Consider the following 27,945-nt stretch of genomic DNA (forward strand, 5'->3'; position numbering starts at 1 on the left):
CTGTGTTCAAACACCAGCACCGGAAAACGGGAGTAGGAAATAAATATGTTCTTTCTGCCACCGTAGTCCTCACTTTCATTATTTGTTTATAGTGTATCGCTTCCTGGTGTGGGGCAGAGGGACACGGGAAGGAAGTAGCACAGAACACTTCCCTGATTTTTAATCTCCACTGCATAGAAATGCACAGCTAAGCAGTAAAGTGTGCCCCCACCTGATTGCAGTGCTGTTCATTTCGTGTAGTAAATATGAAACCTTTCACATATTTTGTCACAGAATTCTAGTACACTAGTAAATCTGGAGACTAAAATGTGAGCTCAAGTTACTTAACCTGAAACGATTTCAAGTAAACGTGTGGAAAAGAGAAGAGTGTTTCTGGGTTCTAGTGTGGCAGTGTATCACTGTGACAAAACCAGTATTTTAAGTTTTCTTCAATACCATATCTAAGCTCTATAATAAGAAATTACTCTGTAGAGCTTCTGATATCTTGACTTTCCTTCACTCAGCATACAAAATCAGTGGGGCAGATATCTAGAAGTAAAAACCATAGGAAATTATTTTGTCCTGTATTTATTAAAAGTGGCTCTTACACTGTCATGGGATGGAGATCCAAAAACCTCCCCCGAGTTTCTGGCACGGGATGGGACAGTAACCATTTTGAAGTATGCCCAGAGCTTTACCTGTAACAGAAAGCATATCCTCCAGGGAAGAACCTTTACTGGAGGAATGGCATCTGCTTAGCTGAGCTATCCAACCTTCCTGTCTCACCTGGGGTGAGTTATGGGAACAGGGTGAATGCTTGGAAACACTATGAATCTCTCAGCACAGGAGCACAGCCTACTAAAAAACACATGTAATCATAACTTTATAGAATGCTTCCCCTCTCAACACCTTACCCCTATATCTTCATACCAACAGGACTTCATACAGTAGTAGTAGATTATAGCAGAATAAACTGTAAGTGCAGATTCTTAAGTTTTTAGTGAAGTCCAAAATAACAAGTTACAAAAACAAAGACACTAAAGGAATGTAAAGGCTCTGGCACCTACAGCTACAGAAAAGCTGAACACAGTCCAAATCCTAGTGAGATTCACATTAAGCCCTGTCTATTTCACTCCCTTTAATAAATCATAGTCACTGCATCATATCTGGCTCTCAACTGAAAGTTACAAAACAACAAAATACACATTCTGAACAAAGCAAACATCAAAACCAAACTCAGATTGTCAGGCTTTGGAATTATCAGACAGAAATTTTTAAAACAGCCATGATTAATATGATAAATATATTGTATTAGAAAAATGAATGTTTATGAGCAGAGCAATAATGCAGAGAGAGACATTCTAAAAAAGAATCAAAAGGAAACGCCAGAAATCAAAAGGACTGAGATATAAATGAAGAAGGCCTTTGATGGACTCATCAGTAGCTTGGACATGGCCCAGGAAAGGATGGTGACACTGAACTCAGGTCACTGGTAATCCTCCAAACTAAAAGCAAAGACCAAATGAAAGGAAGAATAAAACAAGAACATCCAAACACTGAGAGATGATTTCTAGGTGTGAAAAATATGTATTAATCAAAATATCAAAAGGAGAAATGAGAGCAAAAGTATAGTAATGCCTCAGTTCACAAACGCTTCTGTTTGCAAACATTTTGATTCACAGACAACATAGCTGGCAGAATTTTGCATCTGATCCCAAACTCCACATTGGATGACAAACAACCTCGGCAGTCTTCCCCACACAAACACACACAGCCATCTTCCCCAAAATCATAAAACAAATTAAGTTTGTTAAGCGAGGTGCCACTGTATTTGAAGTAATTAATGGCTAAGAATTTTCCAAAAGTAATGACATATACTAAACCACAGATCCAAGAAAGTTCAGAAAAAAAATCGTACAAGGTAAATACAAAAAAAAATACAGCTAAGTATATCATATTCTAAGTGAAACAAAGCAAAGACAAAGAAAAATTTTTGAAATAAGCCAGAGGAGAACAACCTACCACAGCACAAAACTATGCAAGCAAAAAGATTGAAGTGAAATATTTAAAGTGTTGAGGTCCAAAAAAAAATAATAAAAGAAAAGAAAAAATCAAACTGGACTTCTGGAACCAGCAATATTATCTTTTAAAAGAGAGAGAGAAAAAAAGACTTGAACAAAAACAGGAAATTCATCAGTAGCAGATCTGACCCCTTAAAACTGTTGAAAGACATTCTTCAGGGAGAGAGAATATTGCAAGAGGGACTTGGAGGCTGTGCAGTAGGTAACTAAAAGCTCTAAATTTACCTGGCTCATCTCATCCCCCCCCTAAAGACTGAGGAAAAGAATAACTAATTCTGAGGATTTGCTGGGACATGCAACCACCAGCTTTTATAATATCCAGTTCTAGACCCCCTGGAGTGAATCCTAAATGCCTCCAGGCACTGTTCTGTCTGTGCATTCACCACTAGCCGAGCCTCTCAGGAACTTCCATCTCACTGTGGGAGTTGACTTGTCCATTCCAAGACTGATGGGTCTCCCAGAACCTTGTAGAACCGCCCCTGAGGTGAGATCAGCCAGACCCCAGCTGGACCAGAACTACCTGTCCTACCAGCTATGCAAACCCCCAACACTTGCTTTGGTTTCCCATTTGTTTAAAACCTAAGACTGGGGCTGGGAATATAGCTTAGCGGTGCAGCACCTGTCTGGCAAGCACAAGGTCCGGAGTTCGATTCCCAGTACCCTTCCCCTAAAAAACATAAAGACAATGAATAAAGTAGAAAGTTGCTTTAAAAAATAAATAAATAAATAAATAAATAAATAAATAAAACAAACCCCAAGGTTTCTGTTATTCCTTAAAAGACAGATCTTGAACTTCTTGGTCTGTCCCCTTGCCCTTCAACACTGCCAGTGTCCTTGATTGGCGTTTGGGGATGAATGACCAAGCCTGGTGTATTGGGAACCTGGAGCCCTCTCTTTCACCGTAAAACTCCAGTAACCAATTGATGGGGCACATATTCATACTTGCTTAGGAAAGGAAGAGCACTGGAGAGGATAAATGGAGATGAAGATCTTTTATTGTACTTATTCTTGGTTGATCTGAAAAATAACCAAGTAATAATAACTGTACTAAGTGATTTTGGCCTGTGGATAAGTAATATGAATGTGACAGCAGTGCTGTAAGAGATGAGAAGGGGGGACTGGGAATGTACTTTTATTAAAATTATCCCTTTCCCTGGAAATGACAACAGTCTCCTTCCCAGCTGGCTAGGTGGGGCACACCTGTAATTCCAGCATCCTGGAAGGCTGAGGCAGGAGGATCACAAATTCAAGCCCAGCCCGGGCAGTTAGCAGCTTAGCAAGATTCTGTCTCAAAATAAAAGGAAGGTTGGGTTGTAGATCAGTGTAAAGTCCCTGGATTCAGTCCCTAGTCCCCCTGCCCTGCCCCACACACACACACACACACACACACACACACACACACACACCTCCTTCCCACCAGCCTTCTGCAGTGACCACTTCCTGTGAAATAATAGTGTACTAAAACCTCAATATGTTTTCAAGGATTAGTGACTGTGTAACATTTAAGAAAACTGAAGAAGAGATAAGGTCACATAAAGTAAGGGATAGTGATGAAAGGGAAAGAAACATAAGAACAAATCTACAAAATAAGTAGGAACGAGCCATAAGAAAAAGGAAGAAAATAAACAGATAATTAAGCCTAATAGAAAACTGATGAGTAAAAAGTTCAAGGACATTAGAATCATTTATGATGTGCACATTACCTGTGGGTAGATACACAGATTAAATTCTAAGGGACAGTGGGATACTCCATGAAGGGGTTTTGTATTGTCCTGTTTTGTATACAGTGTTGAGGATCAAACCCAGAGCCTTACACATGCTAAGCAAGCACTCTACCACTGAGATAAACCCCCAGCACTAAGGATACATTTTTTAATTATTACTATTCAAAGAGTCTTGAGCATCAACTAAGTACAAACTGTAATCCTAGATATATTAAAGAGAAGTATGAAATATATTTATTACCCTCAAAAGTCTGCAGTTTACATAGAAAAACAAGAAAAAATAAATAAACAAGATCAACCACTAGTAAGAGATTTATCAGACTAATAGCTTCCTAAAGGATGATTGACATCACTACTCAGTAGCCTCTACGTAAGGCTTAGATATCTAGGGTAAAAACACTTCCTAGAAATGTGACGTCCTGCTCAGCCTTGTTTTCCTGGATAACTGAGTATGGAACTTTGCCAAGTGGTATAAATATTCAAAAATACTAAGATGAGGTCACTGCCATCAAAAGCTGTATATATTTGGAGCTACAAGTTTACATTTTAAAATATCTTCTTAAATAGGAACCATACTGCAATAAATGTCAAATTAGTGGCAATAATAGGGCAATAGGAATTCAAAGAAGAAAGAGACCACTGTGGACTAGATTTATCAAATTGCACTTTATAAAGCATGGATTAATGTGTATGGACAAGAAAAGTAAATTTACCATTAGCAAAATAATAGGAATTACAACTCTGTTAGAGTAATAAATTTTTTCAACAAAAAAACATCTTGTAATGGTTTTTAAATTCATAGTACACACAAAAGCTACATCCTTGGCTTTTTGCTTTGGTGAAATGTTGGGGATTAAACCCAGGACCTCACATTTTGCTGAGCAAACACTGTACCACTTAACTACGCCTCAGTCCCTAAGTATCTTATTTTTATTTCCTTAGTTTCATTGAGGAAAACCTTGATATTCACACTTGGGTTTCATTCAATTGTTCTAGTATTTTTCCGTAACTTGGCAAATGACCTGACATCATGTATTAATTGTTCCTTATAAAAAATAGTAGTTCTGAAGATAATTTAGAACATTTAAAGATAAGCATGTACTAGCCATTATAGGAAATTTTACTTTATTATGTGTATTTACCAAGAGTTAATGAAAAGATTGATTTTTCTTAGTTTAGTTCAAGATTTTGCCTTTTTTTTTTTTCCTTTGCCATTCTGGGGATTAAACCCAGGGCCTTTGCACTGAGCTACATCCCTAGTCTCTTTTTGTGGCAGGGTCTAAGTCTCTGTGTTGCCCAGCCTGGGCTCAAACTTGCAGTCCTCCTGCCTCAGCCTCCCAGAGTGCTTTGAATACAGGTGAGCACCATTAAAGAAATCAATAAACAATCTCAAATGGGCGTGGATGCCCATTTCTTAATTATGATTAAAAGGAAAGAATGGGAGAGGGAGGATGAACAAACCAAAAATCAACAACTCTACTTAGATCTACATCTGAGAAGGAAGACAAGGGCAACCCACTGCTCTCAAAACTAGGAAGTAAAGCAAGTACAGAGAATCACAGCTCACTGGGAGCAGAGGCCACTGCTGGAACCAGCAAATGTGTGGACCACTTGGGGTAGCAGTCTCCCTGCTGGAGACTGGCTTGAGATCCAGTACCCACATCTTGTCATGAGCCTTACTTCCAGGAGCCGAGCATGTCCCCTGTGTTTCTGTATGTGTCTAGTGGGAGGGAAGCACGCATTTTAAAGACTACTCCCAGAGCTACTACTTTATTCTTCTGTTCTGACCTGAACAGAAACTTCTACCAAAGCTTATTCTACTGGGGTTTACCAGAGTCTGATGCACTTCAGAAAGGAAATTCCCAACTCCATCCTCCTAGCCTTTCCGTCTCATCTAAGAGGGGAGAAAGGGGCTGGGAGAGCAGGATTGAGACCTGATAAGAGGACTGCAGAATACCAGCCCTCGCCCAACAGTTTACCATAATATCAGTCAGTCTCCAGTCTAATAAAGAGCGTACAGGAAATCAAGGAGGGGTGAGGTGTATCTCGGTGGTAGAGCGCTGGCCTGCCATGCTCAAAAAACCCTGGATTTGATCCCCTGAACCACAGAAGAAGGGTAGGGGGATACACACCTATAATCCCTGCCACTCAAGAGGCTGAGGCAGAATTACAAGTTCCAGCAGTCTAGCTTGGGCAACTCAGCAAGACCTTATCTCAAAATAAAAAATAAAAAAGGCTGGGTATGTGGTTCAGTGGTAGAATGCCCCTGTGTTCAATACCCAGTAATCACACACACACATACACACACACACACACACACACACACACACACACACACACACTTCACCACCTGAGTTAAACTTAGGCCACAAGCGGTCTACCACTGAGCTACACCCTCAGCCCTTTCCGGGTCCTATTTAAAAAGGGATCTCTAAAGGAACCCAAAGACCACAGAGGAGATTAAAACAAGAATTAGAGGACATTGTGGCCTGTGACACACAGGTACAGCCCAGTAAACCTACCTTGTGGCTTAATGTAAAACCTCATGCTAAAGATCTCTTTACTGCAGTTCCGTTTACTCCGTATGTCGCATCCAGGTGTCAACAAAAAATTGCAAGACATGCTAAAAGGCAAGACAGACACAGTCTGCATAAACAAAGCAAGCATCAACACCAGACTCAGTTATAGCAGAGACTTTGGAATAAGACTGGAAATTTAAAATAACTATGATTAGTATGCTAAGGGCTATAATGGGAAAAAGAAACGCTAGAAATCAAAAACAGTATAATAGAAATAAGTGCCTTTGATAGGCTCATCAGTAGCTTAGACATGGCCAAGGAAAAAATCAGCAAGCTTGATATATGCCAGTTGAAACTTCTCAAACTGAAAAGAGAAAAACAAATTAAAAAGTACAGTTTTAGGTGGGCATGGTGGCCTGCGCCTGTAGCCCCAGCTACTCAGAAAGCTGAGGCAAGAGGATGACTTGAGTCCGAGAGTCTGAGGCCAGCCTGGACATCATAGTGAGACCCAATCTAAAAAAAAATAAAAACAAAAAAAAGACAGTTTCTCCTTAATAAACATTCAGGTGTAAATAGTACCTCCTATCCCCGCTCCATACCTTAATTATTCCCCTCACACATTGACTCTGTTGGCTAAGGAGACAACAGGGAATCTAAGGCAAGTGGAGCCTTGATAGGCCCTGAACACCTTGGTCCTGCTCTGCCAGTGTGCTGTTCTGAGACTGTGTGCAAACAAGCCCGCCTCATAGTCCACCCCTGCTAATCCACCTGCCAGGTGGCCCCCATGACTAGGCCCAGTCAGAACTGCCCACCCCGTGCACCAAATCATGAGAGATAAAAAGGGCATAGTGGAGGCCATTAAATTTCAGCTTAGTTTGTTAAATAATTTGAAAAAAAAAAAAGTCTTCCACTTCTTTTTCAAGCTAAACACAAAAGAATTTACAAAGCTAGAAGTGTCAACATTTATTAAAAGGGGCATGCCAGATTAGGAAAGGGAAAGAAGCAGAAGGTAAGACATTGAGAGTTTAAGAGAATGTGCTTACTGATAAAACTTCAAGCATGCCCTCCAGAAAGAAGGTGCTATGGAAGCCGTGCCTTTGCACAAGGAAGAATGATAAAGTATTTTTATGTTCTGTGTCTATTGATAACTAGTAGTTGCCTCCAGGTCTCTCCAAGTTAAGTAATGTGTAAAATCTCCCAAGTCTAATGAATTTTATTTTAAAAGCAAGTATTTTGGTAAAAATAACCTAACTCAATTTGAGACTTAAAAAAATCATCTTTGGCTGGTAAAGTAGTTAAAAATTTTTAGCCTTGTCTCAAAATTAAGCAGTTTTACTCTTTTGCTTTTTTATTGTTACTGGAAAAGGCCCATTATAGCAGAATAACCATTGTTTTGCCTCAAACAGAAGTATAGATCTCCTGCGTGGAAAATAAAGTGCTTGGGTATATGCTAAGCTTTCCCATTTAGTTCATTTATAAGACATTGTTCACCCTGGAAACCAGAGTTCTGTGTTGTGTTTTGTTTTGTTTTGTTTTGTTTTGTTTTGTTTTGTTTTGTATTAATCAGAGAATGACAACTGAAACATAATTGCACATAATCTCAGAAAAGTTTACCTCCCTAATGCAACTCAGAGGGGACACTGACCATTAAATTGGAATGCCATCGGCAAGAACACCTAATGCAATTTGGTTTTATGAGCACTGTGGATTTCTTTTATTGTTTCCCCTAGCATTTTTTACATATATTGGCAGTGGCTTTTTACGATTCCTTCATTAGGTGTTTATGTGTATTAAGCTATAGACAAGCAGTTACCAAAATCAAACTACTCAATTCCTCAAAAAATTAAATATGCATTTACCACAGGACCCACTAATTCCACTCCTAACTATATTCCCAAGAGAAGTAAGAACATGTCCACATAAAAACACATATGAATGTTTATAGTAGCATTATTTATAATGGCAAAGAGTGGAAAGTAATCAAATGTCTATTTTTGAATATCCGTGGGGTGGGATATTGCTCAAACAAAAAGCACGAGACATGCTGCAGTACAAATGATTGTTAAGAATTTCTAAGTAAAGAAGCCAGGCGTGAAAGGCTGCATGTTGTGCAGCTAGATTAACATAAAAGGTCCAGAAGTAGCTAGAGTGGCTATGGAGCTTCTTTCTTGATGATGAAAATATTCTGGAATTATTGGTGACAGTTGGAAAATTGTGAATATACTAAACGCCATTGAATTTTATACATTAAATTGGGTTTTATGGCATGTAAGTTTCCATGTAGCAAAAAAGACTGAAAAACCACCTTGTGAATTATAGCTGGGAAGCAGATTGACAGAGCATCTTAAACCAGGCCAACAGCCTCTTAGAAAAACTGCATTAAAAACTGTTCATTGTTGCACTGTTTTTCAGTAACTGACATCAACTTGAAACTCAATCTAAGAAAACTAGAAATCCTGAGGAATGATCATATAATAAACAAAATAGCTAACATTTATATAATGCTTTACATTTTACAAAGTAGTTTTGTGTACATTGAAAGTACTACCGTTAGCTGGGCTTGGTGGCACATGCCTGTAATCCTAGCACTCCAGAGGCTGAGGCAGGAGGATCACCACAAGTTCAAGGCCAATCTGCACTACATAGCGAGTTCAAGGTCATCCTGAACTAAAGAGAGACCCTGTCTCAAAAGTTCTGTTGTTATAATTGCCTCTAAATTCATACAAGTAGGTGGTATTTGTTATCCTAATTTTACAGAGGAGGACACATTCAAACATTCAGTTGTTTTTCTGTTGGTATATCTTTATGCATCTTCAGGTCAGGGTTTGTGTCTTTCATCTCTGTCAAAGACGTATATGGTGCCTTCAGTAAATATTTAGATGAATGAATGAATTCACAAATATATTAGGGACTTACTAAAGATCAAACAAAGCAGTGTTGGACTACGTATCCTTGGCACTCAAAAGTCTGTTTTCCATAATATTGCATCCCTGTCCTTCTGTGTTCCCTACACAGTCGTTCAAGCCTCAGAGTTGTGTTGTTTTTCAAAGGCCGCATAGATGTCTTCACCCGTAATCACTGACCCAGCATCTTGTAAGACCTCTGGGAAAACTAAAGTTAAGCAGTTGTACAAATTATCCCTGTTATTTGCTACCAAACCATCAGTTTCATACATCAGTCGTCTGTGAAGTACCTATTATGTGCCAGCCACTGCAGTATGCCCTGACAACAGTAGCATCTGTGCACCTCTTTGAACGGAGCTACTTTCAGTCTAGTAAGAAGTTCTGCCAATATATTTCATCACTTTATCCTTTTAGTTATCCAGAGGCTGAGTTCAGATAATATAAAATGTTCCAAAACAATAACAAAGTCAGAGGGTTTCATTGTTCTTTATTATAAACCATACATCAGTCACAGGAAAAGAGGCAAATAATTACAATCCTAACTTCTAAATCTATGGGTTTAGCATTTTTGTACACAGCCTCATCAGCTGCTCATATACTGCTCACTTAGGAATTTTTACATCTTTCTGGAGCCAATTCTGGACCACCCAGTATCATCACAAACTTTTGAAAGGTGTTGATCATCTTCTCTTCATGGATTTGCCTTTCTTTGAGAACAGCTTCTTTCTTGTTCTTGAGCTGATCACTACATAGCTTGCTTTTTAAAACAGCAGTATTTATTATTATTAAATTAGCAGGTTTTAGATTTGTAATTTTATTCCAGAGTAATTAGGATGTTCCTCTCTTGAATAGAATGCCTGATTTATGGCAGATACTTATCATCTATAGAACAAACAAAACAATTAGATACAAACTTAGTAAGAACTTGGGATACATCCACTTACATCAGAAACTACATTTTCCCAAGGTCCAAGTTAAACCCTATGCTTAATTGTACAAAACAATGACAGATTTACCACGAAGTAGTCCATGTTTTGCTATGTTAGTAACCATTCACTTAAAGTCAATGAATTTTTTTTAAAAGAGGATAAGAAGCCATATGATTTAGCAAATGTTTAAATGTCAAGTGACTAAGAGCTAAAAAGCATCCAAACTTTAAAATTAAATGCCAATATTTTTATTCTCATCAAAACTGGCTTCTTCCAAATCTCTTTTGTCCTCTGTTTTTTTCCTCCTCAATACTGATTTCTAGAATCTCACTGTGATATGATGTTGTGTGTTCATAAAGTTGTGCCTGTTGATGACAGATAGTGTTTTACATACTGTATCTTACATATAGAAATCTGCAGTCTTTCCCTTAGCTGGCCAAACGTGATTAATAAGTTTCATTATCAAAAATTGTTACTTTTTTTGTTGGTTTTGGTTTTGACTTTTATGATATTAGAGGTTAAACCCAGGCGCTTATGCCTACTAAGCATGCACTCTACCACTAAACTATATCCCCAGCCCTTACTATTGTTTTATTTTATTTTGTGATAGAGTCTTGCTCAATTTCCCAGGCTGGCCTCAAACTTGTGGTCTTGCCTGAGCCTCCCACAGTAACCGGGATTACTACATATCCAACCAAAAATCAGTGTTTCAAAACATTTTACCACTTGCTTTTTTGACCACTGTGCTAATTTAGTGGAATTTTTTATTTAGTGGTCCCTGGTATATTACTGAAAGCGTCCTAGTATTAACAACTATGATATTCTGTGTTACCCATAAGATTCAGGGCATTGAGCACTCACATCATATATGTTGATAAGAAGTCACTAAAATCACCTTAGATTTTTAAATTGACTTCCATAGAATTAGAATATGCAGCATCTAACAAGTAGCTTCTTTTCTCTAAGTTTGTGTGTCAAATGAAACATGAAACACTTTGAAATTAGTGTGAAATATCAAAGAAAAAATTGCACTGCCAGAGTATACCTTAAACACTAATTTAATTGCTGACTTTTTCTAGGTAGAATATCTGATGTACATTGACAGTGAGCCTCATCAGAGTAACAAATTATTACCCCCAGGTTGGCATTTAGGAACAAGAGATCATGATAATTATTATAGCCAGGAATATTTTAACACACATCCCAGAAATCTACTCCATTAGCAATTAAAATAGACTAGCAGCAAATAATTTTTACTTTTATCTTTTGTCAAAAAGACTTGAACCATTGATTTTCGAGAATCCTTTTGTTCTGACTCTGGTATGAGAAAATACATACTGTAGTACATGGAAGTTAGTCTCCTTCCCCACCCCAAGTGTCTCCCAGGAGGAGCGGGCACAGATGGGTCACCCAGCGAGCCCTGAGTGCACAGATTAAGAGAGTGTCTATGCCTTACTGTTGAAAGGCTCGAGGCAGATGTGACCATATAAGGAAAGCAGGATTCCTTCAGGCAGCTAGAGAATAGAAGCACGTCATCAAAGAAGAGGTGCAAGCCCATTAGCAAGAGGAAACACTCCTGGCCAAATCATTTGTAAGAGACCCTGTGTAAGAAAATGTGTTTCACATTAAAACTATCCATGAATATAATATTTTTCTTTCAAAGTCTTCTCTACATTTTTCTTAACCTTTATTGTTCATGTTATTTATCTAGCTTACCAGTCTCAGAATTACAAATTCTTCTCACAAAGAAACATTGTCCCCGACCGATCGTTTAATGACGGGAAAATGTAAGTTAGCAGTCATACCACATGATACAAAAACATACTTCTCTTAGCATCCCCCTACTACCAATAAGAATAGTCCTGAAATTTTCGCCCTGCCAGACACAACCCTTGTAGCCATCTGCAATCAGCCGGCCCATGTCAGCCTCTTCTAATGTAGGTCAAGGGCTCGTCCCTATCCGGACACTGTCTTCTTCATAATCTCATTTGCAGGGCTGTATCATTGGGTTAAAAACTTCCTCAGCAAATTGATGCCCTTCATCAAATATCCACAGGATTAATCAGCCTCATTCCCAGAAGGATTGCTTCTAATAGCCCATTCTTTGGGTACAGAATAAGAAAATCACAAAGCCTAAGACATACTTAATGAGCTCAAACGCAACAACGAGTAATAGCCCAACAGTCTAGATTTGCAAACATCAGCGAGTGCCATGTTAATTGGAACCCTTAACTGGGCATAAAATGTTACAGATTCCCAGCTCACATCCTAGGAGCCCACAGATATTACAGAGAGGCAAATAATAAAAGAAAGAAACAATTAGCATTGGGAAAGTTTATATCATAAGAAACCCTTTTTATAGAGCAGTAAGACAAATATTACACTTGTTTTTGGGTTGAAGACAGATCTCTGTGATAAGGAATGTAGATTTGGAATTGGGCTGATGAATTCCCAGTTGTACCACATAGCAGCTATGTGTTTTTAATCAAATTATTTAACCTCTCGATTTCCTGATAATAAAGAGATAATAATAGTACCTACCCTCATGCAGTTATTATGAAGAAACATTGAAATAATGCACAAAAAATACTTGCTACAGGTTTTGATATATCATAAGCATTCAATACCTATTACTTGTCATTTTATTCATGGCAGAGTGTGTTATGTCTAATTTTTAAACTTCATCCTCTGGTGTTCTCTGCCTCCATTTTAATTGGTGTCAATATTGAATTGTTTCAGAGCTGTCAGTTGAAGATTAACAAATGCTGCCTGAGACAATTTTTTCTTTTTCAAAGTTACACAAAACATTTGTTATTTCAGTGTATCTTTTTATTTCATTTTTATAGAGGTACTGCTTTTTCTGAAGATGGAGCAATACCAGAGGAGTCGTAGTTAATACTGTTAAATGAAAATCTCTTAGTCACGCATGGTGGTATACTTCTCTAATCCCCGCACTCGGGAGGCTGACGCAGGAGGATAGCTGTGGGCTCGAGGCCAGCCTCAGCTGCAGAGTGAGTTCAAGGTCCGTCTGAACTGCATAGCAAGACCTTGTCTCAAAAAAAAAAAAAATCAAAATGAAAATTCCTTGTGGTTTAAAACCTTGCAGGGAAGAAAATTCATTGCTCTTTTAACTGAGAAACACCACACATGTTTTCGCCTACCAAGAAGGATAAAATGTCAAGATGGACAGGAAAAATGGAATATCATTCAGCCATGAAAAGGAATGTGCTATGATCTGCTAAAACTTATATTTTTAAAATATTATGGTAAGTGAAAGAAGCCAGGCAGAAATGGTTATATGTTGCATTATTTGTTTTACATAATGTAGTTAGAATACAGAAATCCACAGTGCTGAAAACAGATGAAACACTATCTGGGAAGGAAGACTGGGGAGTGATTACTTAATGTGTGACAGGGTGTGTTAAGGGATGATGAAAAGTTTGGGACTAGAGAGGTGATTACAAAGCATTGTGAGTACAGTAAAGGCTATCTAATTTTACACGTTAGAATGGCCGTTATGTGAATTCCACCTCAATTTAAAGAGAAACGAATAGACTGAAACAGATGTTTCACCGATGTAACACTGAGATGTCACTGTTCTTTAGAACAGTGAAAGATAAAGAATTCCCTAATGTCCAGAAATAGAGGATTCATTATAAAATAAGAGGATATTAAGTAGACAAGAAACGTAACTTCTAAATGTACATGTATCTTGTTTTGTTTGTTTTCACTGCCGAAAATTCTGCTTCACAAAGCTCAGATGGACACAGGGTTTTCAGTGCTTTTGTAGCAATCTCAGAATAGTTCACCTTTAGTCCATAATGTATGGAGATCCCAAGTTATTTCGAACAGACTTTTAAGGGCACCATCCTTTGCAGTCTCCACCAGTTGATTCTCTTCTAGCACAAAGTCAGTTAATCTAGCTTATTGAGAAATGGGTCACAGATCCATTCTTTCCCAGTTTGGGTCTTTTGTGATTAGGAAGGAATGCTTAAACTCTTTTGAAAACTGAGATTGGTGAACTGATGGCCTGGATCAGTCTCTTTCAAGATCTCTGCTAATGTTTGAAATGTGTCAAAATCACACTGTCAGGAGGCTTTGGGTCCTTGAGGATACAGCGACCAGGGGACCTTATCTCCCCCGCCTCCCTGTCTTCACCTTCTGGCTGTGAGATGAGCAACTGGCTTTGGCAGGCAGCGTTCTGTTTCACCACAGGCCCAAAAGCAAAGAGGCCAGTGGACCCCGTGGTCAAAACTGTGGCCAAAATCAACCTGTCCTCTTGTAAGTTTATTATCTGAAGTATTGTGCCACGGTACGGAAGCTGACTACCCTGCTTGCGTATTTGGAGACATGTTTCTTTTTAATCGTTTTTCCAAACAAGAATCCTTTTATAAAAAGACAGCAATGACCTAAGGCTTGAGAGAGATGTTCACACTTCTCCCAGGTGTGTGCCCAGCATCAACAGTTTCCTTGTGATTCTGTCTTCTCTGTGTCGTAGACTATTGCTGTCAAGATGGTCTTGTTTAAGGAACACCTATACAAGTGAAGACAATCTGTCTCTCATGAAAGAACTCTATACAACAGCAGGAGTTTTTAAAATCACTTTGATAAACTGTAAATGTAATAAATGGTGTGTTGTTTAAATTTGATAGGCAGTTTTCAAAGCAACAAAAACTTACCTTTTCACAGAAATATATCAGTAATCAAAAAAATCAGATGGTGGTGTACCTCTATAATCCCAGAACTCTGAAAGGCTGAGGCAAGAGGAGCTCAAGTTGGAGCCCAGACAAGGCAACTTAACAACTTAGCAAGACTCAGTCTCAAAAATGAAAAACAAAAAGGGAACTGGGCGTGTAGCTCAGTATGAAGGCCCGTAGTTCAATCCCCAGTACCATCAAAAGGAAAGGAGAAAAAAGCCATACAGCTTAAATTTAGAATAATGAATAACCCTTACTGTATCTGGTAATATTAAAAAGGTATTACAGTGCTCAGAATTCTTAATATTTTTCGCAAAGCCATAGATTTCTTAATAACTGACAGGTAAATTAATTAGCATACTACTGAACATATACCATTGAAAACTGTAAATACAGATAGATATTCATTCAAAATATAAAATTCATAGATACAGCTAAGTAAACAGAGGTTCTGGACAGAGGAATAGTGTGATGATCTCACCACCAGTTTTCTGTGACTGTTTAATAGTATAAGAGCCCTAAACACCCTGGACAGCCAGTGTGTTGTGTACTTACTATGTGAGCTAACTGCTTCCTAGTCACTAGACATTATAAATTAGAAAACATGCAATAGATGAGAAAATTGTTAGTAACAGATGTTCTGTAACTTTTCTGCATTTCAAAGTCATATTCAAGTCCAAGTTTTCCAGAGTCCACTGCCTGTTCATAATCTTAGCTCTGCTGACTCCAACACCTGGAAACTTTAATGCAACTTACACTGCAATAGAAACTTGGTCAAAATTGTCAAAATTTAGTCTCAAAAACTTAACCAATAATTACAGTTTCTCAAGGGGAACTGATTGGAGGAACCCATCCAATGAAAATAATCATACCAGTAATCAATACTGACTGATAGTATAGTAAAACCTCCTGATACAGCTTTTACCATGCTTGTCCCTATTTCATGAATGAAATAAAAATTAGCAATTAGATCCCAGAATTGGTTACACAAGAAAGGCGTTAGTTCTCAGTAAAGGATCTAGCTGACACCAACTTCACCTGTGCTCAATTTTTGTCTCACCATTGGGAGAAAAGAGCCATTCTGTGCCTGGGAAGATGAAAACACACCACCTGTGATGATTTCTAGCCAGAGTGTTTGCTTTCAACTAATCAAGCTTTTGGACCTAACTTCCAATTTTAGGAATTACAAGAACCATAGAAGTAAATGATATCCGAAGAAAGAAATGAAACAGATTTGAAAGATGAGAATAGTCTCCAGAACAACTGGCCTGGTCTCCAACAACTCAGTGTCATGAAAAATAAAATAAATAAAAAGAGGCTGTTCTAGATTAAAAAACACTTAAGGGGTCAGGCGTGGTGGCACACTCCTGTAATCTCAGTACTTAGGAGGCTGAGGCAGGAAAATCGCTATGAGTTTGAAGCCAGCCTGGACTACAAAGTGAGTTTAAGGCCAGCCTGAGCTGCGTAGTGAAACCCTGTCTCAAAAGAAGAAAAAACACACAAAAAAAAAACAAAAAGACCCTTAAGGGACATAACATCCAAATATAGTGCATGGTCCTGGACAAAATTCTTCAGACAGACCATTTGTCAGGAGCATTGTGAGAATAACTCTTTATTGCAATATGATGGGGAATTAGATGAAATTAAAAGTTAACAATTGTGTTAGTTGTTATGATAATTTGACTATTTAGGACATGTTCTTATTTTTAGGATATGTATACTTAATTATTTAGAAATAAAATGTTAAAAAAAAAAAAAAACAGTACTCACTCATCACCCCTGCAGTTGCAGTTTGTCTTTGAACGCAGTCCCTTTTTTTTCTTGTCTTTTTGAGACAGGGTCTTGCTATGCAGTTTAAGCTTGCTTTGAGCTCACTTTGTAGCCCAGGCTGGTCTCAAACTCACAAAGATCCTCCTGCCTCAGCCTCCCAACTGCTGGGATTACAGGCGTGTGCCACCACACCCAGCTTCTGAATGCAGTCACTTTATCTGTCAACTTGAACATAGTTGTCATTTTTCTTTGAAGTGACAGATTGAATTAATTGATCAAGTTGAATATGTCACACAAGTAAATAAGTTTTGTGACTCATTCTGTGTCACTAAAATATCCTGCCAGTAGTGACTGTTTTTTCTAAAAGAACTCTCTGGAACAGTTTCCATAACTCAGAAACTCTGGCCAGTGACGTACTGTTAGAAATCCAGGGTTAGCTTCATAAGAGATGTGTGTGCTCTGTGTCTGTCTCTTCACAGAGCTGCACAAACAGATGTGAGTTAAGCAAGGTGTGTGCTTTAATGTGGATGATAATTTAATCACATCCTGCAAAACATTAAGTTTAGTGTCATTTTTAAACTCACCACCATTTCTCTGTGGAAGACACAGTGTGTGGACTCACATTCAGAAGTGACCTCTTTGACCTTGGTAGTGAAACCAGAAACCTGTCCAGTCATGGCAGCTGTCTATGCATACTTCTGCACAAAGTGACCAATTCAGTTTTCCTGATGTATAATCATTCAAAGACTTGAATAGTTCTCTTGAGTAGCTCTGCAGCTCTGACACTAGTTGGCAACAAAAGTGCACATATTCTTGTGCATATCCTCCTGAAAAATGCATTGCACAGATGCATTGTTGGCTTGTGTCAACATGAGTAAACTAACAAAATGAATTGCATACCACGGTGACCTATTAATCCTCTCTCACAATTGTGCCTCAGTATCTTCTACTATTTCATCAGTTTGTCTACTTACAGTGAGAGGCAAAAGAGGAATATGTGCCATGTTTTTTCAACGTTTATTTTTTATCGTTGTATCATTTTATCATGTTTGCAGTATATAGTGATTGCATTCCTTGTAGGAAGTTGGTACAAGTACACCTTTTGCACTGTAGCCTATCCTAAAAGTTCATGACAAAATGTCCTCAGCAGCAGCCAAGAGCATTAATGAAGGGCTGTTTAGCTTTAGCGGGGAGTTTAGTCACTAAGAATGATGCTGTCAGTGCAGACACATTTGATGGGTTAGTGATCTTCAATAATTGCATCTGTTCTTCATTTTCACATTGTTTTTCTTTGGAAAAACTGTAGAGTCTTGTCCTTTAATGCAGGGTGCTTGTTCTTCATGTGGCAAAGCAGTTTTGAAGGTTTCATGGCTTGGTTGCAGAGCTACATATTATACAACGGCTGTTGCCGTGAACCCATAATTTAAGTAGGACTCTTGATATTTTCTGTTCAACTACCTTTGTTTTAGTTGGCTGTCTTAGAGTCTTCTGCTGCCTCTTCATGGGGTACTTCTCCTTTGCAAATAATCTCTCCAGTGATGTCTGTTTTTCCCTCCCTTTGACTAGGGTTACCTTATGGACTTCCCAGAACTATGACTATCATAAGTGTACAATATGCAAAAGAGGTTGAATATAAGTGGTTAAATAATGAGTGGGCCACACAGAGACTAAAATAAATGTCAGATTCTAACTTCCAGCGTGCCACCAGATGCAGCTGTACAATTGAACTCCATCAACTAACTTGCCAGTATGAAGCCTTACACTAGATACAGCTTATCACTTGCTATTCACTTACAGGGTTTTGATATGAGTGAGCAAGCAACTGCTGTATTGTGGTCTCTGTACAGTCAGACCTCTCTAATGTTAATCTGTATTTACAGTCTTTCCCTAGTGCTAGCATCACTGCCTCAGCTGTAGCTGAAAGCATCAGACAGTGGATTGTAAGGTGCACACAACCTAAATCCCTGTGTATGCACCTCACACTAGAGTTTGCACTGTGAGAATCTAATGTTGCTGCTATCTGACAGGAGGTAGAGTGATGGGCAGCAGCTGTAAATACAGATGAAGCTTCAGTCACTTGCCCACACACACACTTCCTGCTGTTCCTAATAGGCCATAGACAGGGACCAGTCCATGGCCAGCCCAGGGGTTGGGAACCCCTGTATTACGGTCAGTTACCCTTAGTCTTAGTTGATGGAATTTCAGTGTTTCAATAATGCTCATGAAGTCATACAGAGTAAAGATAACACTAAACTTATTGTTAGTATTTAACATAAGGTAAAGTGTTTATTCGTGCATGCAAGTGCCTTGGTGGAAAAAGCATGTAACAAAATATTCTCAAATAAAATAATGAAACAATCTCTTCACTTTTGAGGTTTTAAATGACTTAGTTTTAAGTTTTTATTGCAGATGCAACTTTAATTTGAAATTTATGTTCTATAATCTGTTTAATACAATTGAAAAAAGTTTTGAAATTGGCTCTTCAGTATCATAAGTATGGGGACATAGTTTATAGGCATTCTTTAATGTCTGTTAAGTCAGTCTTTGCTAATAGTATGAAATCAGTGTATGTTTAATTTTTAATTCCACTTTTTATGTTAAATAAAGATACTTAGCATGTATTGAGTAGGCGCTGTGTCAGACACTTGTCTTTTAAGCATTATCATTCAGTCAGCACAACTTCAGGAGTGGACTGATTCTACTGCCCATGCTATTTATTAAACTGTTTTACAATTTCATATACATTGTTCAGTCTTCTTAATACCTGTCTCTAAATTCATATTCCTTTCCATCAGACCTTACAATCTCCAACCTCCAACTTAGGAATGGTATATATACTTTTAGGCAATTTCCTGTTTCTGGGTAACATTAGTTGTGTCTAGCGGAGTATCCTTGAATATTAAAATATTTATATATTAATTAACATTGAGAGTTAAATGTTCAGTTTAAGCATGTAGAACGTCTAGTAAATCCGCATACTCTTTTTGTTTTTTGTCTTGTCTTTTTTTTTTTTTTTTGAGACAGAGTCTCGCTATACAGTTCAGGCTGGCCTTGATCTCATTTTGTAGCCCAGGCTGGTCTCGAACTCACAACGATCCTCTTACGAAGTGCTGGGATTACAGGCGTGTGCACAACGCCCAGCTAAATACACGTACCTTAAAGGAAAATCATAGTATGGAGAGATTGAATTTTGGAATGGCAATACAAGGACCTCGTGAATCTCTCCATCATCCCCATCCTTTAAAAAAAACAAAGAACATAAGTACTGGCCAGCAACTCTCACCTGTCATTTCACTACTCTGGGAATTAACCAGAGCCACAGAAGGTAGTAAGTGTTATCTACCCAAGAAAAAATATTGACTCTCTGTGAGAGAGCAGAGTCAGACACAAAGATGATACCAGATCCCTTGCCACTGGAATCTTGAGGCTATTTCCATCCTGCTTCCCTTCCTCATTAGAGTGGTAATGTTGCCATGAAAAGCTAGCAACTTCATAGCCAACAGCCAGGACTGAACTCCTTTGAGCTCCAATATAGTCTCCTTGCCTGTAGCATTGTCAGTATTTTGCATGACTGGTATCTCCTGGGAAAAGTCTCCATTCTTAGGATGTTAACTATTTGATTTGACTTAGAATTTGGGAGGGTGGGGTGGGACCATCCCTGGGCATTACCACAATAGCAATCTGCTGGTCACATCACAACTACCTAAGCCTTTGATTAAAGGAAACAAGAGCCTTACTTAACTATAAAAAGAAAATTTTGGAAGTTTGATAACTGTATGCAAGTTTAAAAAGCTACAGAATATTCTCATGGATCTAGAATGCTGAAAAAGACCTAGAAAGGAAAATATATCATGGAAGTAACTTAGCTGCCTTTCTGCCTAAGCCTGAGGTCCTGCTCAAGCAGAAAATGAGAGGTAAGGCTATCCTATAAACTATCTGAGCTTTAAAAGCATATTTTCACATACCAGTCCCCTAACAAAGAGTAGAAAACACAGAGACAAGGTATTTAAGGAACTCTTACGACCAACCATTGGCCACTAAATTATATTGATCCAGGTATCCATCCAGGAAGCTAGACTTAGAAAATAAAACTCCTAAGACATAAATAAAAAAGAATGTAGAGGCAGCCACTACACGGATTATGGGATCTACCCGGTTAATCCACAGAGTCATTAAATAGCAACACCAACATAACAAAAGCATATGGAGGGGATATTATATGTGTTATATAATCTAAAAAGTCCACTTCAAGACTTTCAGAAAAACAGGGAAGTATGCCACATACACATTATAGTTAAAAACAACAACAGAAAATGTGCCTGCAAGGAGGAGATGCTGGACTTTAATTAGAGACTATAAACCAGCTATCTGTATTGAAAGCCCTAAAGGAGACCAGGGTTACAGAAATGCAGGAGTGTATGACAACTGTGTCTCATTAGAGAATACAAATGTATAGAAATAATTTTTTAGAAAGCAAATAAAGGGCTGGAGGTGTAGTTCAGTGATATAGCACTTGCCTAGCGTGTATGAGGCCCTGAGTTCAATCCTCAGTACCACCACCCAAAAAAAATTCTGGAGCTGGTAAAAGTACAGTAACAGAAAATTTTAAATTCAGTACAACGCTTAGCAATAGACTCTAGCTAGCAAACAAATCTGAAAATTTGAATGTATATTGATTGGAACTGTGCATTCTGAGTTATAGGAAAAGATGAAAATTAACAGTCTCAGAAATCTATGGAGGCACCATCAAGCATGCGAACATCTTCATATGGGAGTCATAGGGTGAGAGAAGAGGAAAAAAGAAAAATAAGGAATATCTGAAAAAATAAATAGATGCTATCATGACTCTTCAGAGTAGCCCAGTAGTCTACTTTTATTTTTGCTTTTTCTCTTTTCCTCTTTCCTTCAGCCCAAGTTTCCTCTGCAGAGCCAGTCTTTCCCTTACCAATTCACCCTTTAGTTTTCACAAAAACTTTTGGCACTGTTAAAAAACAAAGTTGGAACTGCCCCAATTTTATAACACATATTTTAATCTATACATTTGAATAGCACAGAAAATTCCAAGTAGGGTACTCAGAGAACCACACTCAAACACGTGATAGTCAGACTGCAGAACAATAACCAGAGGTGTTTGAACACAAAGGCAAAGAGAAGCAGTGCACCATGTACTAAGAGCCCCTTAAGATTAACAGCTGATGGCTCCTCAGAAACTGGAGGCCAGAGGCCGAGGATAGTACAATCAAAGTGTTGAAAGGGAAAGAACTGTCCACCAAGAGTTGTATATCTGACAAAACTACTGTCTTTCAAAAATGAACTCTTAGACATTCTGAGATAAACAAAACCAGAATTCATTACTAGCAGATCTCTGGAAAATATGAGGGTTGCTTCAGGTTCATTAATGTCAATGAACTGGATACTCATTTCACATATTTATACTTAACATTTCTGTTACCTCAATTTTTAACACTTTAATTTTTGATGGGACAATGTTTTCAAAAATGTTTTTTTGTTCTGCTTTAATTATCTAGCTGGACAACTAAGCCAGTCAGCACATTTAGCTCTCCAACTACCATACAATGTACTTGGTTTAGGTCGAAGTGCAAATTTTCTTGATCATCTCTATGTTGGTATTCCCCGTCCACCTGGAGAGAAAGTAAGTAAAAATTTAGTTTGTCTACAATTAATGTTTTAATAATCATTGTTTAAATGTTTGAATTCAATAATATGAGTCTCGGGGCTGGGGATTTAGCTCAGCGGCAAAAGCGCCTGCCTGGCAAGTGCAAGGTCGTGAGTTCGGTTCCTGGTACCGGAGAAAAACCAAAAAAATAATAATAATAATAATAATATGAGTCTCATTCTATTTGAATTCAAGTAATTTAAATATTTGTTCTTCCTTTTAAGGAATAAAAATTTGATTGGTAGTGATCCAAGCTTATGTAGAGCATGTCATAATTTGAAAGCATTGTGTGCTTTTTCCGTTTCTTCTCCCATAAACCTCAAGACTTCCTACCCTTCTTTCTTTCTTTTTCTTCTTAACATTTTTACCACGTAACACATGGATTTTACTACCACATATTATATTATACCTAAGCAAATATAATAATATACGGTTTGTTTGTCATCTCCCCTCAACTTGAATTTTAGCTCTAAGCAGCATCTGTACATAGCACTTGAGGAGTACCTGCCATAATAAGTGTCCAATAAATAATTGTTGAGTGGTGGATGCATTCATAAGACACAATGTAGTCTTTCCCTGAAAAGATCCAGAACTTTTTCCAACAGAGGTTACAGGACATCTCTTTTGGACTATATATGTTAATTTAGCTTAATCCTAGGATTTCAACTGCTTACAATAATTGAGATTTTTCCTCATTTAGTTAAAAGAATTGTGTGCTTCTTAAATGCAATAGATGTTAAATATTCTTAATTCTTTTTTCAGTCTATACGAAAACAAGAATGGACTGCAATCATTCCAAATTCCCAGCTAATTGTCATTCCATACCCCCACAACGTCCCTCGAAGGTAATGTCTGTGTTTAAACTAAATTTGGTAAAGTACTATCAACTCTGAATCATAGATAGTTACATCTTTTAAAACTCATTCTTACTATGTCCCCATGAGTGCCGTAATTTCATTTGCCTACAGCAAAGTTTAAAGGGGTAAACATACTTACACAAAAGGTCTCTGGTACTTTTAATAAAGAAAAAATTCAATCCTATTAGAAAAACAGCTAGTTAATTAATTAGAGATTATATATCTTCTGCTTAAGTGAATTACTCTTCAGTTTACTAGTTATAAATTCTAAAATTTCAGGACTGTGTGTGTGTGTGTGTGTGTGTGTGTGTGTGTGTGTGTGTGTGTGTGATGTCTGCAATTTAACCCAGAGCCTTGAACATGCTAGGCAAGCACTCTGCCACTGAGCTATAATCTCAGCACTAGCGATTGCTGTGTTTTTTAATAAGCAGTGATCTTTTAAATAAATTCTTTGAGTAGTAGTATATTTGGAGTCAAACAGACACTAGGCTAGAAAAACTCAGCTCTACCGCTGACTGAAAACTAACCTTTTCTTTTTCCAGTGGCCCAATTTTTATATCTGTAGAATGGGAGATAGAACACCTCATAAGAGTAAGGTTGAAACACAGTTAACACAGTGCCAAACATATATTGTGAATAGTAGATGTATTTGTTCTTATTATCAGAATATGTGCCTTTCATGATTATAGCATTTAACCCGAACCCTTAATTTATCTTTCTTCAGTTTTTTATTACATGCTTGACTAGTCTTTTTAAAGTAGGTGATGAAGGTATTCAGTAGCATTTAAATTTGGTTAGGAAAAATATTCTAGCCTTCTATCAATGTGTGAAAATAAAAATAAAGAGAAATGATGTGATTTATCTATGAATATGTAACCAGTGGGGTCTTGCTTAGTACGTTTCTTTTCAAAATACAGGTTTTATTGTTCTCTCCCTGCCTCAGGCTGGGGATGGAGCCCAGTGCTTTTTGCATCCCAAGCATGCACTGTACCCCTCTCAGTCCTGTTCTTTGTTACATTCTTAGATGAATGTTTTTGGTGTGTGCTAAAGCCAGTTCATGCCACATGAGGAGCTGTGCACATCCTTTTCCATCTCTGCTCAGTGCAGTTGCGTTAAACTCAGTTGTGATGGGAGAATTTACTCCATGAAAATGGAGGATGTCATAAATCAGGTCTTGTAATCCCACTCAAGAGCCATTTTACCAGCACACCAGTTGATATATTTTATTGTAGATTTATGGGCTTTACAACCAAATTTGCTTAAGAAAACAAACCTTATTACACTGTTATGCAGAAAATAAGATGACTTGGACAGAAAGAGTTATAGTCCTGATTCTTTTTTTGTTGTTTTGTTTTGAGATGGGAGTCTCACTGTGGAGCCAACTGGTAAGGCCTCTCGAGAACTTGGATTCTGGCCTCACACTACTTTGCCTGGCCCTGATTCAGATTTTTTAGATGAGCCTATTCTACATTTGTGTTAGTTTTCTGTATGTGAAATTTATAACAAAAATAAAAAATCAAGATCATGAATAGGAAACTATGCAAAGTATGGTACTTTTACACAGTGCAGTGTCAGGACTCATATTTACTACCATGCACGTAGAACAGTCTCTTAAGATGGCCCTTAAGCCAAGAAAATAAAAAAGGAAAATGCAGAAAAGTACATAGAATACGTAACCATTGTGATTTTGAAAAATGACATCTCTGCATGCATATCATATATGTATATTTCTGAAATGATATGCAAGAAATGGCTATGAGCAGCTGCCCCTGAACAGGAACATGAGTATTGGTTTTTTGTCTTCCTTTTCTTTTTAACTAAAAATGCCTATTTTTTTATTCTTTAAAAGATCTATTTAAAAAGTAGAAATACCCCCTCCCCAAAAAATCCTCATGAATAAGCAGTTTATTTTTTAAGGGTGAGTAAAGTACTCAAAGTAGTTAAACTCAACTAATTATATTTGTTTTCTTGATATTTACTTACTCTGAATTTTCCGAAAATCCTGCCATAGCTTTCTTCCACAGTCTCAGTATTTTCACTTTTCTCTTGCTCTTTCTGAACAAATGTTCTTTTCAAATTTATGTACATAATAAAAACCAAATTGATTTTAGTTTGAGGTGTATTTTGAGACTTATTGACTGGAGACTAACTTGAAGGTCGATAAATTTTAATTATCTCAAAATAAATCAATAATGATTTGCTTTTCATCAGAATGGTTTTACCTTTATTAAACATTCAAAATGAAAATATATCTATTTTCTATTTCCAGAGGGAACAGAAACTTCCGCATATGTACCTACCCGCAGTGTTGGTCATAGAGACCTGCTCCTAGGCTTTTCAGGGGTTGCAAGTGCTGTAGGATATGTGCTGTGGTAGGAGGGAAGAGCTAACTAACACCCTTCAGTTTGTATCCTGCCTTTAACAGTGAGGAACCAAAGGTGGTTTTGTAAGAGGTCTCAGTATAAAAGTCATCATAGCAATGCTAAACCCTCCAGTATGACGAGAAATGGTAGATTTTTCTACACCCAGACATAGGGTTGTTTTACTTGGTCATATTATATGTGTGGGCAAAGGTCAGGAAAAGATGACATAGAAAGCTTATAGAAATCATATAACTACATAACCTTGGAGTTCAAGGTTCCAAATTCAGCAAGTTGATCAAGGTATTAAAAAGATGTCTTTGTTTGTCCAAAGTAACTTTGATAAGTTTATATAATAATAATTTCAGAGGATCAAACTTGGAAAAAGAAAAATATCAAAATGTCTCATCACCAGCCATGGTGGCGCACACCTTTAATCCCAGCACTCATGAGGCTGAGGCAGGAAAATCACTGCAAGTTCAAGACCAGTCTGGACTATAAAGCAAGACCCTGTCTCCAAAAACAAACAAATAAAAAAGTCTTGTCAAAAATTGTACGGCAGGGTCTGGGGAGTGTGGCCCAGTGGTAAAGTGCTTGCCTACCATGTTCAAGGCCCTGGACTCAAACCCCAGTATCACTTAAAAATAAAAATTATTGAGTACTGAGAAAGAAATGGACTCCGAAGGATCATCAGTATTCTTACCACTACTGAAATTTATGGAGTTATTTTATTCATGATGAGTGGATAGACGACTAATGATTTACTGAATATACCATTTTGTTAATTAAGCTATTTTCCTTTTGGTCTCAGTTTAAGCTTCTCATTAAGGTGAAATTCATAATTTTAATTTTTCTGTTTTTATCAACAGCTGGAGTGCCAAACTGTATCTCACACCAAGCAACATTGTTCTACTCACTGCTATTGCGCTCATTGGTGTCTGTGTTTTCATCTTGGCAATAATTGGCATTTTACATTGGCAGGAAAAGGTTTGTTCAATGAAGCATTAACTTTGGTTAATTTATTATAATGTATTCCTCTTTCAAACAACATTAAAGGGCTGGTTCTGTGACCTAGTGACCTAGCACTGGCCCAGGATGTGTGAGGCCGTGGGTTTGATCCCCAGCACCACCACAAAGAAAGTATTAACTACTAAGTTAAAGGTTCTAATAATGCCCCTCCGTAAAAAGGGCTTCTTTGTGTCATAGGAAAGAAATGGGGTGGGGGGTCCTATCATGTTTTTACTAAAATTACCTTCAGTTTTATCTTCGCTACTTTTTTAGCTTATGAAAAAGTACATATTAATTGTTTAATAAGTATTCAGAGATTTGATACTCAAAAGTAAAACTACTTTTTACATTATAAATTCTGTTAACCTTAAGATTGCAGTTTAAACCAGATGTGGTAACCCGCACTGTAATTCCTACTCAGAGGCTGAGGTAGGAGGATCACAAGTTTAAATCCAACCTGGTCAATTTAGCAAGACCCTGTCTCAAAATAAAATTGTAAAAGGTCTAGGGATGTAGCTCAGTGGTAGAACTCTTGCCTAGCATGCATGAGGTTCAGTCCCATGGAGAGAGAGAAATAGAGAGAGGGGAAAAAAGGGAGACAGAGAGAGAAAGAAACTTAGAAAGTATGATCAAGGAAGGTTCTACATACTTTGTCCAGAAGTATCAGAACATAGTTTAAAAATATTACATAGCTGTATATTATGGAAGAAAGGGAATTAATCTCAGTTTCTCAGGAGATATGTTTACAGCATAAACAATTACAATGCAGTGGCTTAAAGTTTTAATTACAAATACATACTTGCCATGTCTATACTGTGTCTCTTGTGGTGCTGTGCTGTTTCTTCTATTTTATATACTGTATATATTAGCTGTTCCTTTCTCCCACCCTCTCAATGCACACTTTCCACAGTGTCTGCCATAGGCCATCTTTTTTATATACTTTTCATACACTTAACCTACAATTTCATCTAATATCATGGCTCAGCTATTAAGCCAAAATATTCCCAGATACCTCTTTACCTCTCTGTCTTTCCCGCTCCCTCTCTGCCTCCTGCAGATTGAATCCAGTAATTGCAGAGTTACATCCCCAGCCCACACTGTTTCGTTTTATTTTGTTTTGTTTTGTTTGAGACAGGGCCTCACTAGTTCAGGCTGATCCTGAGCTCACTATGTAGCCCAGGCTGGCCTCGAACTCACAGGGATCCTCCTGCCTCACCTCCTGAGTGCTGGGATTACAGGCATGCACTACCATGCCTGGCTCTTCCTTCCTTTCTTTTTTTCTTTGTTTCTGGAGACTGAATCTTGCTGAATTGTCCAGCTGGCCTTAAACTTTCAGTCTTGTCTTCTCGGCCTCCCAGTGAGCAGGATTACAGGCATGAGCTACCAGGCCCAGCCTGCCTATCTCTAAAGTTCTCTTCCCGCACTTCCAACTATCCCCATT

At 37.8% G+C, this 27,945-nt stretch overlaps 1 protein-coding gene across 1 annotated transcript in view; it reads left to right on the plus strand.

The window, feature by feature from the left end:
• Itfg1 (integrin alpha FG-GAP repeat containing 1) overlaps positions 1 to 27,945 on the plus strand; it is a gene marked incomplete in the record, with an annotated part of 219,908 nt that overhangs the window by 189,482 nt on the left and 2,481 nt on the right. Inside the window, 3 exon segments of the mRNA XM_005401409.2 lie at positions 22,131 to 22,255; positions 23,042 to 23,124; positions 26,366 to 26,483. Coding sequence (XP_005401466.1) covers positions 22,131 to 22,255; positions 23,042 to 23,124; positions 26,366 to 26,483 — 326 coding nt within the window.

This window comes from Chinchilla lanigera, unplaced genomic scaffold (assembly GCF_000276665.1).
Source record: "Chinchilla lanigera isolate Chin_1 unplaced genomic scaffold, ChiLan1.0 scaffold00073, whole genome shotgun sequence".
NCBI lineage: Eukaryota > Metazoa > Chordata > Mammalia > Rodentia > Chinchillidae > Chinchilla > Chinchilla lanigera.